General features: G+C 42.1%; 1 protein-coding gene across 3 annotated transcripts in view; it reads left to right on the plus strand.

Annotated features, from left to right (window-relative positions):
* Window positions 1-18061, plus strand: part of PCNX2 (pecanex 2) — a 297035-nt gene that overhangs the window by 61308 nt on the left and 217666 nt on the right. For all 3 annotated transcript variants that reach the window (XM_027596146.2, XM_027596147.2, XM_027596148.2), the window contains exons 9-10: window positions 4019-4154; window positions 17823-17968. In XM_027596146.2, coding sequence (XP_027451947.2) covers window positions 4019-4154; window positions 17823-17968 — 282 coding nt within the window. The remainder of the gene's footprint in view (window positions 1-4018; window positions 4155-17822; window positions 17969-18061) is intronic.

The raw sequence follows: 18061 nt of genomic DNA on the forward strand, positions 1-18061 counted from the left end.
AGAAGCCTAGACGAATGGAATGAAAACCGGGAGGTACAATATGGTGGAACGCTGTTGCCATTAATCTGAGGCCCAGCTCTGCCCATACAGGAGTCACCATTCTGGCCCAGACCAGCTTCTAGATCCTGGCCCATCTTGATTTCCTTCTAGTGGCTGCTTCTTTAGTAACTTCTGTCATTAGCCACTATTTCTGCTCTTGCTTTGAGCTCACTGTCTAGTTTAAATCAATTTATTGATGCCATCACCCTGAACCAAACTAGTTTACCAGAGATGAACCAGAGAGAGGGTAATCAAGACCAGATGCACAAGTGCTGTTCTGTGGTAGCTCAGAGTGTAGTTTTACTACAGGGTTGGAATATTACTGTTTTAGAGAAGGAACTATCTCTTAAAACTCAGCTCTTTCATATTATATTTATTAATGCGAGGGGAAATCTCTGGCCTTAAGTTAGTAAAACAGAGACTTTTTATTTTTTATGTATTTATTTTTATTTTTTAAAAAAGATTTATTTGTTTATTTTAGAGAGAGAGAGGAGAGGAGCATGAGCGGGAGGGGCAGAGGGAGAGTGAGAATCTCCAGCAGACTCCATGCTGAGTGCAGAGCCTGACGCGGGGCTCGAGCCAAGCCAGCCCCAAGATGACGACCCGAGCAGAAACCAAGAGTCAGAAGCCCAACCGACTGTGCCACCCAGGCGCCCCAAACAGAGACTTTTTAGATCCTTGTGTGGCCATAGTGCACAGCTAAAAAAGGGAATGAGCAGCAGGTAGTCTGGGAACAGCTGTAGGTAGAAGATGGACAGGCGTTCTTTAAGGATTGGTAGGAAGACTCCTGTCCACTCCGTGAGTTTTGTAACATCACCGCCTCTTTGGTTCTTGAGTGGGCTAGCTGGTGCACAGAGGTTACAGCCATATCAGGACCCCAAGAACAACATCTAAGTACAGGGGGAAATCTCTTCCGGTTGACCAGTGCTGACTGTCACATCGAATCATCTGCTGGCCAAAGAGGAAGCCACTGCAGGCTTTCTGAGGTGGACCTACCAGTCATAGCGCTAGGACAAGGCTAGGCTTTCTTAATATTGTCACACTTTGTTTAGAATATTCAACTTTCATGAAAGAGGTTGAGTAAGAGAGAACTTAATAAGCTACCTTAATAAGCTTAAGTTTGGGTCTCTTTTTATAAAATAAAGAGGATTAGGTGCGAGTTGAGCTCGTGACACTCTCTCCCCATTCATGCTAATAGAGACAACTAGAAGTAATGTAGGAAAAGCAGAGGAATCGTGTTGGTATTTAATATGAGAATAAACAAAGTCGGGTCCTATATCAATACAGGGAAACAAAACGGTGAGGTGTGGTTATTAAGCGTCTACAATAGGGGAGACGCCATTTGGTGGTTTACATACCTAATCTGATTGAATTCTCGCAACCTCTATGCAGGAGATATCTTCCCTGTTTTACGGGTGAGGATTTGAGCTCGGACAATGAATGCTTATAGTCACAGATAGTAATTGGGAGAGCAATGATTCACGCCTCGTTTGGTTTAATTCTAGAACTTATCCAAAAGATTTTGAAAAGAAACCAAACCCTAGAGTTTTACATGGGACTTTTAAACGGCTTCAATAAGAAAATAAAGTCATTTATTGTTATGATTATTTTACTATCAGACACATGCTAAGTAATATGCAGATATTAACGGAGGTGTGTTAACACTTCCTTTGTATCATGTTTCCTGGCAGGAAGCACCAGCAGGGGGAGGCTGGCTCTAACAGCTGTCCTGTACACCCTTACACAACAGCCAGTTCTTAGTTTTTGGTTGGCAATAGAGGGCGCTATTCACTTTCTAGATTTTTCTCACAGAAGCACACGTTTCCATCCCCTGCCTGCCTGGTTCTAGGCCTCACTTACATCACTGACAGCGAAGTCAGATTAATCTCTTGGTTTTAGTGAAGTTCTGGCATTTGCTGAGATTTAGATTTCCCTGAGTTTGTTTGAGCAAGGCACTTTCAGCCCTATTGTATTTAGCGATGGAACAACAGAATTACAGGGCACGCAGTTTCTGGACACAGCAAAAAAGTCTGAATGGACATTGCCTTTGTAAATCTAACTGGTTCTTTTCTCTGTCAGCAGAAGATGTTACACCACTACTACAGACAGGAAGCAAAAGCACGGTTTGTGGCACAGTCATCCAAGTAACGGAAGGATAGGATTTTTAAGTTTGCAAACTCCATGGACTTCTTGATTTGCTTCTTAAATCCTGACCTTAACATATGATGTTTCCTGAATGGTTCTTTACAGGGACGCCTTTACTGAATGTATCATCAAATAGTCATGAATTATGTCTGAAAGATGTAGGGAAGTGTGTATGTGTGCACACGTGTGTGTATAGTGGAAGTATTTTAAACACTGTTCTGTTTATGTGTTTGTGAATATGGTAGTAAGGAGTAAGGAAAAAGAAAGATCCAAAAACCTGTCAGAGACTTTATAATGAAGTGTGAGGCTAGAAATCAGAAAGCCATTACATTACTGTAGCATCTACATTCTTGAGGCAGTTTGGGCTGCAAGTTTCATAAGACCCAAAATCACAGTGACTTAGACAGGAAGTCCAAAGACATGATCAGTACAAGGTTGGTTAATTCAGACACTCGATGTTGTCATCAGGAAATGAATTTCTCTCAGCTCTGCTGTCCTTAGGCTGGTTCCTCATGGTGACAGTGTGGCTGCCAGAGCCCCGAATGTTTCTTATTCACATAGCATCTGAAGGCCAGGAATAAGAGTGTCTTACTTTGGTTACCTTTTAAGAAATAGAAAAACTCGTGCGCAAGCTCCCTGTTACCCTTAACCATCTCCCCTTTGCTCCACGGTGGCCTCTTAGGATGCGTTCTCTCCTCCTAAAGCCAGGCACTGGCCTAGAGTAAATGGGGTTAAAGCGATGCACGTAAAATGACCAGGATTGACCCCTGGGACTAGGGAGGGACCTAGTCTCTCTTCTGAAGCCATAGTCTTGGATGAGTGAATAAAATTGGAGTTATGTTTTTTTTTAAAAGATTTATTTATTTGAGAGAGCGAGAATGAGAGAGAGAGAGAGTACATGAGAGGGGGGAGGGTCAGAGGGAGAAGCAGGCTCCCCGCTGAGCAGGGAGCCCGATGTGGGACTCGATCCCGGGACTCCGGGATCATGACCTGAGCCAAAGGCAGCCGCTTAACCAACTGAGCCACCCAGGCGCCCAAAATTGGAGTTATGTTAGCAGCAATTCTATTAGAAATGACTGTAGGGTAGGCAGTCAATATTGCCCCCTCAAGGTTGTCGGCACCCCGCTAGAAAAGCAGATGGAGAAGCGTGTCCTAGTTTTTGCTTTCTGAGCCAAAGGAAAGATGCCAGGCTTGAGATTTCTGGAAGAGTTTTATTAATTTACGTCCTGTCAAACTATATGTGATTAAAGACAATAGAACTACTTAAATATTGACTACAACTAATTTAGTAATATCCTCTTTTCCAATTACCTGAGGCGTTTCTTGGACCTCCTGTGCACTTTCTTTGCTTTGGGTGGGGGTGGGGGGCGAGGAGGGGATGCGGAGTGTGTTGGGGGTTGGGGGCGGTAGCGGAGATGGTAGATAGTCAGCGTTTCTTCCTGATTGCTGTCTTTGGAATTATCCAGACTGTTATTTATTGTTTTCATGAACTATGAAGCTAGAAACGATTGCTTTCACCTCCCCATCCATTAACTATGTAGAAAATTAAGGTTGTCATCTCTAGAACACCAACCATCTACTTACCTGCCCCCGCCCACGGCACCTCTGGACGACCTGAGTAATTTGAACGTGTGCAGGGTGATTGCCCACCTGCCTGCAGATAGTGTCGCATATGCAGACTGTCAGCCCCTAACGGCGCGTGTAAGGCAGTAATGGTTGCAAAGGCCTAACCGCTCCCTGCACTGGGGCTCCCTAGTGTCCTGTGTTCGTGTGTAACGAACAGACGACGTCCATACGCCCGCGTAACCAGAGCTTGTCTCTTGCCCCTCCCCAGAGAGATGCAGATCAGTTCCTCCAGCACCACCACATCTGAGAGTCAGGATCCTTCTTCTGGAGACCCAGCGGTCAGCGCGCTTCAACAAGAGCTGCTACTCATGGTGGCCCGGAGGACCCCGACAGAAGCCCCACGGGTACGTTCCGGCCGCACTGTGAATGTTGCAGGAGCGGGGATCTTGAAACCGGTTTTGTGGTCAGATTGCCTGACAAAATTAGTCAGGTCTTACCCCGATGTTTACCCTGCTGCTGGGTTGTGGCTGTATCACTGCATGGTAGCCTACTGAATGAATGTGGGGGAAAAAAAGACATTTATATAACAGGTATCCTTCATTGACACTAACAGCATTGTCATTGTCTTACTGCTCTTCCAAGCGCATTAGAAATTCATGTACGTCGATCTTTGGTTGCCAGGATGCACAGATCCCACAAGGGCTTCCTTGGCTGGGATGCCTTTTGCTCACCATGGTTGGAAAACACCTGGATTCTTTTTTTATTAATTTATGACGGCCTTATATACTAAACATTCAGAGATTCTTGAAGAGAATCTTGACTTGAAGAGAGATTTTATTCTTAGAGCAAATGACATCGTCAAGGGGCTTAAAAGATGAAGGCTTCTGTGATTTTACCAAGAGGTAACTTACTAATGCTCATTCACTTATATGGTGCACCTTTATGAGGATGACTTTGGGAGAGGCAGAGCAAAGAATTCAGAGCAAAAGATTACACGGGAGGTAAGAAGTAGCACTGGACATGAACTTGGAGCTACAGATTCAAGCAGGGCATTTCGGACAGAGAGGCTGGAGAAGGCTCCTTAGAAGAGGGGACGCCGGGCTAGACCTTGGAGAGAGATGGCCTCAGCTGGTGCAGGCAGAGGGGTGCTCGCAAGTTAGTGTGAGGTTTTCCTGTTGCTGTATTTATCTTCCTCCCGGCGATGTTGTGATTTCTTCTAGACAACCTCGCTTACAAAAAAAATACAGTGTTACATTTGTTTTTATGATTTCTTAACTAAGTTTTTCCACAAGGTGCCTGAGAACACTGTGGGTTGAAATTGGTCAGATGTGTGAAGAAACGGTCATGTTATCTTGTGACCGACCGCATGTTGCTCTGGAATCCCGCTGACCGGGTAGAGAGGACTGAGAAGGGCCAGTGGAGCGGAACCAGCCCTTCCAGTCATGAAGGAGTTTCTGTGGGAACCAGCATCCAGCGAATCCAAGAACTCAGTCTTTAGGGCATTTCTCCCCTTCCATGTGTTCAGTCTCACCTCCCTGTCCCCCTTTCCAGGGCTTCTGGGTACAGGAAGGAGTTTTCCTAGGTGCAGGGGAGACACTTCTGGTCATGGCTCAGATGCCTGACCCCATCCTGGTCACCAGGTATGCTGGTGGCGCCTATAGGGGAATGGCTCTTCCTGCCCGGTTAGGGTGCACTCCTTGGGGTCTGCCGACCCTGCCATCAGCCCGCTGGCTCTGAGGACCCCACATTCTGTGGCCTCTTCGTCTCCACCCACTCTCTTTGGTTCACTGGTCCCTTCTGTACCTCCATGTGTTCCAGGGGGCCTGGACCTCAGCGGCACCCTCACACGCTGTGCCCTGTGCCCAGCCCTCCCTCAGCCGTCAGCACTAGCTCCCACCACAAGTTGAAGTACACGGGGGCGGGGGTGTGGGCGGAATGTGGGTTTTCTCTGAGACACTGACATTTTCCCTGACACAGGCCTGGGGAGGCTCCAGCTCCCTGCAATGCTTCCCTGCCTCCCAGAATGTCAGTGTTGGATCTCCAAGGAGAGCAAAGTTACATAAAAATACCCACATCGTTTGGGAAGATGTGAATGTCACTGATGCTATGAATGGTGGAGCCACAGGGGACCTGGGAACTTTGGATGATGAGAGATGCAAACCCACACACTTCATATCTCAAAAACAGCCCAGGTAGAGCAGAAACTTGGAAATAACTAAATATTGCATGGAAAAATCAGAAAGAGTCACGCTATTCTTTACATTTAAAATTCTCTAAGTGGCGTGATGATGTATGTGAGCGTATAAAAAACTGAATTCATATTTAGCATTTCATTGGCAATTACTTAACCAGATTATTGACAAACTCCAGTCTTTTTAACTTTATTTAAATTTTTAAGGAAAATTTAAAAACTTTAAAGTTTCACTCTATGTAGGTGTGGAAATAGAAGGATGAGTACTGCTATCCAGGCTCGTATTTAGACGCTGAGGAGATATTTACAAAGGTCTCACACCAGAAACAATTCTTTACTTCTCCTGCTTGGCTTTCCAAATTCAGCCGGTATCACCAATTAGGTTTTGGCCACAAAAGAAGAATGAAGTTAGTTTCCTGCTCATTCTCCCAGTCTATTTAGTGAAGGCTTATGTACTGGTAGCTCTGTGCCAGGGAAAGGAGCACAGCGGCAAAAGGACTCAGCCCCTGCCTCCAAGCACTGGTCAGCCGATTCAGCTCGGTATGATGGAGGTTATGGTCGGGTGCCATCGGACACAGGAAGCCCCAGGTCGGGATGCAGGAGATTGGGGAGGCTTCATCGGTGAGGTGACAACTCAGCTCAAATGTGGAAGATGAGCTGACTTGAGGCAGAAAAACCGCCTGGACAAAGGCTGGGTGGTGAGACAGAAAGCAGGTGTCCTGCTCACGGTCCTGGCACGTGGAGGCATCTCCGCAATGACACGAGGAGTTGTCCTGAAGACAAGTTCAGCAAAAACAAGCAGGAAATTGAGCTCTGAAGACAAGACTCTTTAGTGACTTCCTTTCCTCCCTCCACCTTCCCTCTGTCCTTCACGGCTGCTTGAGTGCAGCTTGTGGAGTGGGAGTCCCCCCCACCACAACCTTATGCAAACTCCTCTCAGTGCAACAGAGGACCATATCCTACAGGCTCTGGTGGTGACCAGGAGGCTGGCCCACACCAGAGAAAAGACTTTGAAATTCTTCCCTGGCACATATAAAAATGAATGAAGTAGCCTTGCAGGGGGAGTTCCCAGTAGGACTGGTCAGCTTCTTTTTATAGGAGGCAGATGAGTGGGAGAGGTTCTGTTTCATCACCATGGCCCCAGAGCTTAGCACCCGAGCACCGAAAGAAGGACAAAGCTTGGGGCACACGTGGGGTTGGTGGAATCTGTCCTCTGAACTCCAGATTAGCATGGAGGGGCTTTTGAGTATTATCAGTCACAGTGTCCCATGCATCCGTGTCATAAACTGGTACTTCTCTGTGCCTCAGTTTCTCCATGATGTATTTCTAAGCTCGTTGGGTATAGTCTGTCCATTCATAATCATGACTTTAAAATTTTACATTGTACCATTATGTAGTATTTGAGTAATCACCTTAAAACATCTTTATTACACTACTGGTTGAGAGGCAGGCCCAGGCCACTGAAAGACAGTGTCGGATCCTTGGGAGTACAACAATTGCTGCTTCCGTTTACCCTCACCTTGAGCTGGCTTCAAACCCCTTCACCCTGCCCACATTAAGAAATGGGATAGTATTGTTTGTGAAAGTACTCTGTAAACTGAGGCTTTCTGTAAATCTATAGGAGTGGTATTATTGTTATCAGGGGTAGCATGAAAGCCGGTGGTTCATCGGTCCTAAAACGATCAGTGAGCATTGCAAAGATGCGCACAGCACTGGGTCTGGCTGACGGTTGCTCTAGGTTAATGTAAAGGTAGCATTTCCATCATAATTTACTATCATTAAAGGATTCATGAAAACGGAGACTTTCACCTTTTACCCTGTATACCATTTGTGTTTTTTCTCCCGTGACGATGTGTTCATGAATTGCTATTTTTAAATTTAAAACATTTTTAAAAGGTAAAAGCATATTCCTGGATCTCTAATTTGCATGAAGTCATATATATCGTGTTTTTTTTAAAAGATTTTATTTATTTATTTACTTGAGAGACATAGTGGGAGAGAGCATGGAGTGGGAGGCGGAGAGAGAGAGAAGCAGGCTCGCCACTGAACAGGGAACCTGATGCAGGGCTCCATCCCAGGACCCTGAGATCATGACCTGGGCCAAGGACAGATGCTTAACCGACTGAGCCACCCAGGTGCCCCCATATATATAATGTTTTATAAACAATGCTGTCTACAAGAATATTGACATTTACTAGCAGTTGAAACAGATGAGATATCAATTATAATACCTTAACATAGTCACTGATCATTTTACATATTCATTTACTGGAAAGTATATTTTGACTTAAAAAATGAATGTATGCATACTTTTCATTTATCATGTTCGGAAGTTTATTTTTTTTTTTTAAACATGAGATTTGTTATGATTCCTGAAATTTCGCAAACTCCTTTTTTTTTCTTTCTGCAAAATTTTGCAAAACTGGAGTTTTGGCTGCTAAATAGAGCCACTGTTATAATAGTATCCCATGTGTGCTTTATGTTTTTTATCCTTCAAAGTGTTGTTGATATCCAGATTTAACCAGCATTCCATTAGCAGATTAGGAACACTAGTTATGTGCAGGGCATGTGTTTGGTGTCTCATTACATCTCATACTTGGCATCACATTATCTTTATAGGAAATCTTGGAGGTGAGGTATTATTTTCCCTTGGATTTACCATCTAAGGAAACCAGAGCAGAAGGCACTGGTGTTTGGGGCATTGGCTGGACTCTTCCCAGCCCAGCGTTCCTTTTACTTTGTCCTTTGGTCACTACTGGGATTCAGTTCTGCTCACCTCCTTCTCAGATGCTTCTGCCATGATGTCTCATGAGCCCACTTCTGACACCAAATAGTCCCTTTCAACTCCACCTCCCCTGCACTGGATTTGACAGCTCTTGGGAAGGACATGTAGTGCCACACAGGACGGCTATCTGTACTGTGTCCTCTTCACTCCTCTACCTCTCCCTTCAGGAGTTTTCAAGACACTTCTGCCCTTCACAGGAGGCCTACAACTTAAGTCCACCCGTGTCTGTTCTGACGTTGAGGATTCTGTAGACCTGGTCGCTTGCTCTTCTCCGTGTAACAGGCCCTCCTTTATATTTTAGCTTTTATTAGGTACAGTTCATGCTTCAAGTCTTAAGTCTGACTTTAAAATTCTTTGAAATAACATATTATTGGATCTCCATTATTGCCTGTCCTAATTATTTTTGTCAGTGTCCATTTTCTGATGTTTCCTTTTCAGATTTGTGTTTTTAATTTGTTTCTCTACAATTGGACACATTCATATTGTGTCTTGAAGTGTTTTGCTGTGCAGGTGGCTTTCGCCTTACCCAGTGAGCACTGTCTAAGCTGTGGATTCTCCTGGGTTCCCCTGAGACTGCAGAAGGAAACCAGGCTTCAGTGTCCCACAGGCCTCTTCCTAGAGTAGGGCCTTGGGGGAAGCAACCTGACCTCTTAGAGCCTCAGTTCCTCACATTTTAAACTGGGATAATAGCACCTATGCGGAGGAGTTCTTGTAAGGTTTTGAGGATTAGAGATACTATATGACAAAATTATGCCATATAATCAGTGGTAAAGATTAACACCATCAAAAAAAAAATTTTTTTTAAGAGAGAGAGAGACTGTTTGAGTTGGGGGGGCAGAGGGGCAGAGGGAAGAGAGATAATCTCAAGCAGGCTCATGCCCAGCAAAGGACCCAACTCGGGACTCCATCTCACAACCTTAAGATCATGACCTGAGCTGAAGTCAAGAGTTGGATGCAACCCAGGCACTCCCAAATTCTTATTAGTTATATGGAGCTCTTGAAGGCACCATTATTTTGAACAGTAGAACTTTTCAGGTACCTTGGGGGAGAGGGATGGACCTTTACATTCTTATATTACCAAAAAATATTTCTGAAATATACCATATATATACAACACACATATATATATATACATATATGTATATATACATAAAAAGATGTATATATGTATATATACATATATATGTATATGTATGTATGTATGTATACATATATATGTATATGTATGTATGTATATATGTATATATACATATATGTATATGTATGTATGTATATATGTATATATGTATGTATGTATATATATGTATATATGTATATATGTATGTATAGATGTATAGATGTATATATACATAAGAAGGTAGGCAAATGCCTACCTTCTTAAGCTGAATATGCTAATCGTCATTTAAATTGTTACAGATAATTTAGATTCATGAAGGGAGCCTTGAATATTATGCTATAAATACAGATCCTTATGGGGAGTGTGAGCAATGCATTTATCTTGTTTCTTCAAAAGAACTTGTGTCCAACTTACACCCTGTCACTCTGTTTTTGCTAATCTCTTTTTTGAAACAGGAGAATAAAATTTGCGAGCCTGGTCTACTGGGCAAGGTGACGTGGTGGTTCTTCGGTAAGGCTTAATTAATGAGTCAGAGACAGAAAGAGCGTTTTGGCCAGTGTGTCTATGCATTCACAACAGAGACTCGGTCTCTGTTGTGAGTCCTACCTCTGCCAGCCCTGTCATTGCTGATGCTGTCTGGGAGCTCTGCCCTAGACCCCTTACTCCCAACTCCCTCCAGTGTTATCTAACTTACACACTCGCATGGCTCACCTCCCTCTCTTTTTCTAGATATATAGGCATCAATATATTTATACTTGTGTATGTGCATCACCATGTTCTCATGGTTAGTTTGCTTGTCTACCCCCTTGGAGTTGTTAAACCCCTTTAAGCTAGAAACTCTGTCTTGTTATCCTTTGAATTCTCAGCATATAGTTCTTACAGCATCTGGCTTAGATAATCTGTACAAAAAATATTTGTTGGATGAGAGAATAAATGAATGATTGAAATGATGGGAAAAATTTCAATTTGAAAATTGTACTAGAAAACAGGCTATGAATAATTGCTATAATCCACTGAAACATTTAGCTCTGAAGTTCCTTGGTAGCTAAGACAAAAACTGAAATTCCATGAACCTTATTTTCTCATCAAGGAAGTTAAGTTATGGGCTGATTTGTACCTCAGAATGTGGCTGTATTTGGAGAGAGGATCTTTAAAGAGGTAACTGAGTTAAAAAGAGGTCATTAGGGTTGGCTCTAACCCAATATTGCTGTCATCCCTCTAAGAAGAGGGGATCGGGATGCAGATACGCACGGGGGAAAGACCACGGGAGGACACAGAGAAGACAGCCATTGACAAGCAAAGCAGAAAGGCCTCAGAAGACAGACTTCCAGCCTTCAGAACATTTGTGTTGTTTCAGCCACCCACTCTGAAACTAATATAGAAGCCAAGTCCTTTTTCCTTTGCGTTAAATGCTGAGATTTTTTTTAAACAAGGATTTTTATTTAAGGAGCAATAAATAGCACAATTTACCAGAATCTTTAATAACTTTTGCAAACGATGTCGATGTGATCTTCATGTGATTTTGTTTATTTTTCTTATAATCCCGAAGAATGCTCTCATCTTCGCTGCTGCTTACCCTTGACCTATTTATGCACCCTAGGTGAATTCCCACATCACAAAACAATAAACTGTGGTGGCCCTGGCCCTCTTTGTCCATGGAACATAAAGGAAAAAGATCCCTTCTGTTGGGGGGAGGTTTACTATAAACCACGAATTCCTTGTCATTAACAGAAGATGCTCTTCTTGCTGACATGACAGTTTCCGCTACGCTCTTTTTCATGCTGGAATAGAATCCCAGACACAAGCAGCACTTACCATCTCAACTTTCCTGCAATAATACAGCCAATCCATCCTGCATATGGCCGTCCTGTATGCTGCCATCATGATGGAACAACTGTCCCTTGAAATGCCTTTTGCATTAATATTTTATAATCTGAATAATAACTTCATGTTCCATAGCTGAGTCAGTGCATTGGTATCTGGGAACAAAGAGGTGGTAAAATGGGCCTCCTTGGAGGGCTCTGCCACGGTGTCCAGTGAAGGAGGTGTACCGCCCTGATGCAAGCCAGGCATTCTGACACCAGTGACTTTCACTGAATCTGCCCAAATCTAACCTTCTGCTGTCTAAGTCAGGGAGAAATGTGTGCGACCTTTAAAAGGCAGCAACCACCCCCTCCCCCATGGCTGCTCTTCTGTACTGTTCTCATCCCTTTTCTGGTCTTGGCCCTTCTTACTGGTCTCCCGTGTTTTGTGTGCTTCAGCCTACAGGAAATTACAGCCTATCTTACATCCTTTTTGGAAAAATACAGGGCCCAAGCAAACAAGTAAAAGTACAGATTAGAATGATCTGGCACTTCCACGTCTGGGTATATATCCAGAAGAATCTAAAGCTGGGACTCAAACAGGTATCTACATGCCCATGGTTATAGCAGCATTATTTGCACTAGCCAAGGGGTGGAAGCAACCCAAGCGTCCATAGACCGATGAACGCATGAACAGAATGTGGTGCATCCTTACAATGGAGTATTCAGCCTTAAAAAGGAAGGAAGTCTGACACCTGCTACAACATGGATAAACCTTGAGGTCACTATGCTAGAGGAAATAAGCCAGTCACAAAAAGACAAATACCCTATGATTCCACTTATAGGAGGTACCTAGAGTCGTCAAAACTTAAAGAAAGAAAGTAGAAATGTGGTTGCCAGGGGCCGGGGGCAGAATGGAGAGTTAGTATTTAATGGAGACAGAGTTTCCAGAAGTTCTAGAGATCTATTTTACAACAATATGGATATAGTTAATACACTGAACTGTACACTTCAAAATGGTTAAGATGGTAAATTCTGTGTTGTTTTTTAAAGCACAATGGCAAAAAAAAAATACAGGTTAGAAATAGAAGATCTACAGAGGGCTGGGGCATCTAGAGAAGTCTCACCGATAGTAGCAAAAAGTGACAAACAATGGCCAACAGCAAAAGAGGAACATGGGGGCTTTGACTTTTTTTAAATTCAATTTAGTTAACATATACTATATTATTAGTTTCAGAGGTAGAATTTAGTGATTCATCAGTTGCTTATAACACCCAGTGCTCATTACATCGTATGCCCTCCTTAATGCCCATCACCCAGTTACCCCATCCCCCGACCCTCCTCCCCTCCAGCAACCCTGTTTGTTGCCTATGATTAAGAGTCTCTTATGGCTTGTCTCCCTCTCTGGTTTCATCTTATTTTATTTTTCCCTCCCTTCCCCTATGTTCATCTGTTTTGTTTCTTAAATTCCACATATGAGTGAAATCATATGATAATTGTCTTTCTCTAACTGAATTATTTCGCTTAGCATAATACCCTGTAGCTCCATCCACGTCGTTGCAAATGACAAGATTTCATTCTTTGTGATGGCTGAGTAATATTCCATTACACACACACACACACACACACACATCTTCTTTATCCATTCATCTGTCAGTGGACATCTGGGCTCTTTCCAAAGTTTGGCTATTGTGGACATTGCTGCTATACACATGGGTGTGCATGTGGGGTTCTTTGTCTTTAATGGTCTCTGTGCACAGAGAATGGCAGACAGAGTACAATGTGGGAAGTCTAACGGGAGCCTCTCCACTTAATCTGGGACTTCAAGAAACCACATCTTCCTCTTAGGATTAACTAACCACACTCAATCAATACCATCCCCACTAAGGGGGCTGCACAGAGAACTCCTGCCTCAAACCTCGGTGTGGCTTTGCAGCCCTTCTTCACCTTGGATCACATGGATGATCCAAGCACCTCACACAAATAATTTATTTTAAAATGGTGCCAGGTTGGTATTGCATTCCAGTGCCTAGCAGAAACAAAGGTAAATTTTAATCCGGAAGAACAGAGCTTTATTATTGCTGTCAAAGAATTCATACTAATAAGGATCCAAGGAAAAGTGACCAGAAAACATACTCCCATGAATAAGAGCCAGCAAAGTCAAACAGAAAGCAGAAACAGACTCTCAAAGGATTTAGAAATGATAATGATTAGATTCCAAATATGGATTAAGTATGTCTAATGTATTATAAAGAGATAAAAGAAGTGATGGAAATCTAAGTAAGAAGCAAAAGGCCATGTAATGACCAAGCAAATCTGGAAAAAGCACGGGATACTAGAAATGAACAATATAATAATAAAAATAAAACTTTAAGGGATTTAACAGGAGGTTTGATACTTAATGGCAGATTTGAACAAATTATTTAGCTGTAGCATGGAGAGAGAGAGAGGAAAAAAAGTGAGAAGGTTAAGAAGGATGGAGCTCTGGGCCAGAAGGGCTATCGTACTCCTTGTCAGAGTTCCAGAGGAGATGAAGGAAGAGCGACATAGCCAAAGCAATTTAAAATTTAAAGTTTAAGATGACACACCGATACAGGCATTTGTGTCCTGGCAAACTGATGAGGAAAGGATGAACATTTTATTTTTTATTTCTTTTAAAGATTTTTTATTTATTTCAGAGAGAGAACATGAGAAGGGGTGAGTGGCAGAGGGAGAGGGAGAAGCAGACTCCCCACTGAGCAGGGAGCCCAACATGGGACTCAGTCCCAGGACCCCGGGATCATGACCTGAGCCAAAGGAAGACACTTAACCGACTGAGCCACCCAGGCGCCCCAAGGATGAACATTTTAATAAATGGCACTGGGACAATAGTTTTCTTTATGGGAAAGAAAATGGACCCTTATATCATGAACAGACCCTCGGTAGACCAATAACACAAATGTGAAAGGCCAAAGTATATAACTTTAAGTAAAATGATATAATCAAATATCCTTACAAGCCTGGGGTAGAAAGGGATTTGATAAACAAGGCACAAAAAGTGCAAAACTTTTGCACTTTATAGGAGAAAATGGATAAATTATATTTCGCTTAAATTAAGAACACCAATTTATCAATAATGCCATAAGGAAAGTGAAAAAACAAGCCATAAACGGTGAAAATATCTAACATATCATTAATAAAGGTCTTGATCATATATGTGCATAATGTACAGATACCCACACATGTACATAGACACCTATAACTAATGAAAGACAAACAAGCAACCCAACGGAGAAAAGGGTAAATGATTTCACGAAGAAAACTAAAAGTGGACAAAGATGCTCAACTCCGTTAGTAATGAAGGAAATGCAAATTAGAATAAAACTGAAATATTTTATACGGCAAATTAGCCAAAATAAAAAATTACCTGACGCTATCACATGGTGAGGTGAGGATGTGGAGCAACACGACATTTACCTGCTGTGGGTGGGATTATAAACTGGTAGAATTGGTTTAGAAATCTTATTTTTCCAAAGTGTTTCCTAGAGGGCGCCTGGGTGGCTCAGTTGGTTAAGCAACTGCCTTCAGCTCAGGTCATGATCCTGGAGTCCCTGGATCGAGTCCCGCATCAGGCTCCCTGCTCGGCAGGGAGTCTGCTTCTCCCTGTGACCCTCCCCCCCCTCATGTGCTTTCTCTCTCTCATTCTCTCTCTCTCAAATAAATGAAATCTTTAAAAAAAAAAAGTGTTTCCTAGTAAATTGAGCATTCCCCATTCCCAGTAATTGCATTTGTGATAGATTTGTGCATTTTCTGGAAAAGTCCATTTGTTTCCTAGTAAAGTTGAACACGTGGTACAGTTGAACATTTGCATTCTTAGCAATTCCATTTCTAAGTGTATGTTAGGTCTGTGTTCCACAGAATCCTTGCATCTATGTACCAGGAGACATTCCCAAGAATGTCCATAGCAGTGTAATGCTAAAAAAAAAAAAAAAAAAAAAAAAAAAAGACCCCAAATATCCAACAGTAAAATGGATAAGCAAACTTTGCATGTCCACATAATGGAACATTATTCTGTGAAAATGGATGCTACAGCTGTAAAACAGCACAGATAAGTCTCAGGAAGATAATGTGGAATGGAGGGAAAAAGGGAAAAAGCAAGTTGCAAAAGGATACATATGCTGTGATTTCCTACCTACGAAGTTCAAAAACATAAAGCTAAACGGTATGGAAGTTGTGGATGTAAGCATCGTGAGGCCGAAGAGAAGAGAGGGCATGACAAACACATCATTCAGCACAGTGATGATCCCTGAAGGAAGGGAAAAGAACGGGACCCAGCAGTGGCCCACAGGGAACTTCTATGCTAACGGCAAGGCTTTTTTTCTTATACTGGGTGATAGCCACACAGCTGGTCACTGAATTGGGTTTTTTTGTTTTAATACCCTACATACATTTAAAAGATGTGTATTTGCATTGACTCCATATTTAATAAAACTATTTTTAAAAAGCATGGTACCTAGTGTTATTCAATGTAGGGAACAACACCCCAAGGTGCCCCAGAGTCTTGGGCTTTCACTGATGCTATGGCAGGGTGAGCATGGAATGCACCTGAGCTTGACAATGAGAAGGTGTGCAGGTGTGCCCTATAGGTTCTCTTTAACAGCACAAGAAGGGAAAAACGCATATTTTTTGAAGATGGTTATGACAGAGGTCAATATTTTTTTTTTAAATTATTCTCTTCAATCTTTTATTTCATTAATATCTCTATGTGTACATTAAACAATAATGTTTATACATTAAAAATAATTCTAACATGCAATGTAATGTAACATTTAATTGGAGAGGTGAGTCAGACAAATCTGAAATGGAAACAAAATGATAACTTAGAGATTAAAAAGTAAAATAAAAGTGCCAAGTGAATTTAAAGTGGATGTGTATAAAATCAATCAGAGAACTGATCATCCGGGCATGCATATGTACTCCTAAAGAAGATAGGAGAATCCCAATAGTTAATACTGCATAGTAATTTTACAATGATGCACAAACCTAGAAGGACCCCAGTCGATCTCATGATAAATCGACAGAGGTCAATATTAAATTCATTAGATTTGAAAGGCCTAACCTTTAGTTTTCTGAGAAATTTAGAAATATGGAGCATTTTATTCCTCCTTGCTAATGAATAAATGAGACAACTATAAACCGATATTTAATTGCAAGTGTAGTCCCTGGAAATGCCATCGCAACAGGCTGCTTTCGCTGCTTATGTTTCAGAGATAGTATCGGGTGTCAGAGGAAATAAATTTTCATTTTTGCCCTCACAAGTTTTTCTTCCTTCTTGCTGTCCTGCAGATCCCTCAGCTTCACCTCATCAAGTGCTGCATCCCCTCGGCTTTTCTGGTGGGGAGTCCAGCTCTTGTTTTGTATGTGCAGTGCTGGCCCTGGTGTGCATTCAGTGTCTGGTTTTGAGTTTGCATGACTGTTAGATGTCCAAGGGGTGTTTTCTTACAGGCAGGAGGATGCCACGGACTGCGTCTGCTTATATTCCCGTGCCCAACCTTGTGCCAGGCTCCTAAGAGTTACTCATTATGAATGTTAGACAAATCCATGAAGACTATTTATTTTTTTCAAAATTAAATTCTTCCCCACAAGATTAGAGCCATCCGGAGATGAATTTGGGGCTAATACATTTTAAACCTGGAATTAAATTTTCCCGTTTGTTTCCCATTTGTTTTATTGGTTTAGATTTTTTTCTACAGATAGCTCAGTGTTTCTTATATCAGGCCTCACCAACGATCTACAAAATTGGCAATGAAATGTTTTTACTCTTGGTAAAATTCAAATATTTATTTCAACATTACATTAAATAACATACCTTTCAAAAATTAAGCCGTTTCAGATCTTTTGTTGAATTCTGATCTTTTATGAGAATTCACGGCAGTTTTTGGCCTTAATTAGCAGCAGTGTTTTGATAGGAGTAAATTTAATGGTACATTATAATGGAATTGAAGTGTGTTGGTAAGAAAGACTCTTTTTGTTTATCATTATCTTTCTCTGAGAGTACCCATTTTTATGAAATATGTTGGTTTACGTTTCAGAATTGGAACATCTGCTTTTTGTACTTTTGTTATTAGGAGGTATATTTATGATAATAACATGTCAGTATGAAACCCTTTCTCTGTTGTTTCTTTTGGTACCTAAAAGCATCTGAGTCAGGATCTGGAAGACTCGTCATGTTCTTCAACACAAGGAAAATTTAACCGAGAGCAGTTTTACAAGTTTATCATTTTCCCTGGCAAGTGGATTAAAGTCTGGTACGATCGACTTACCTTGTTGGCGTTACTTGATCGGTAAGCTGCCGAGCACCCAAATGCATGGATGAAAGACACAATGGGGGCATAAGAGTGCACTCGCATGCTTGTAAAAAGAAATTGCCACTTGCT

This window comes from Zalophus californianus, chromosome 15 (assembly GCF_009762305.2).
Source record: "Zalophus californianus isolate mZalCal1 chromosome 15, mZalCal1.pri.v2, whole genome shotgun sequence".
Classification (NCBI taxonomy): Eukaryota; Metazoa; Chordata; class Mammalia; order Carnivora; family Otariidae; genus Zalophus; species Zalophus californianus.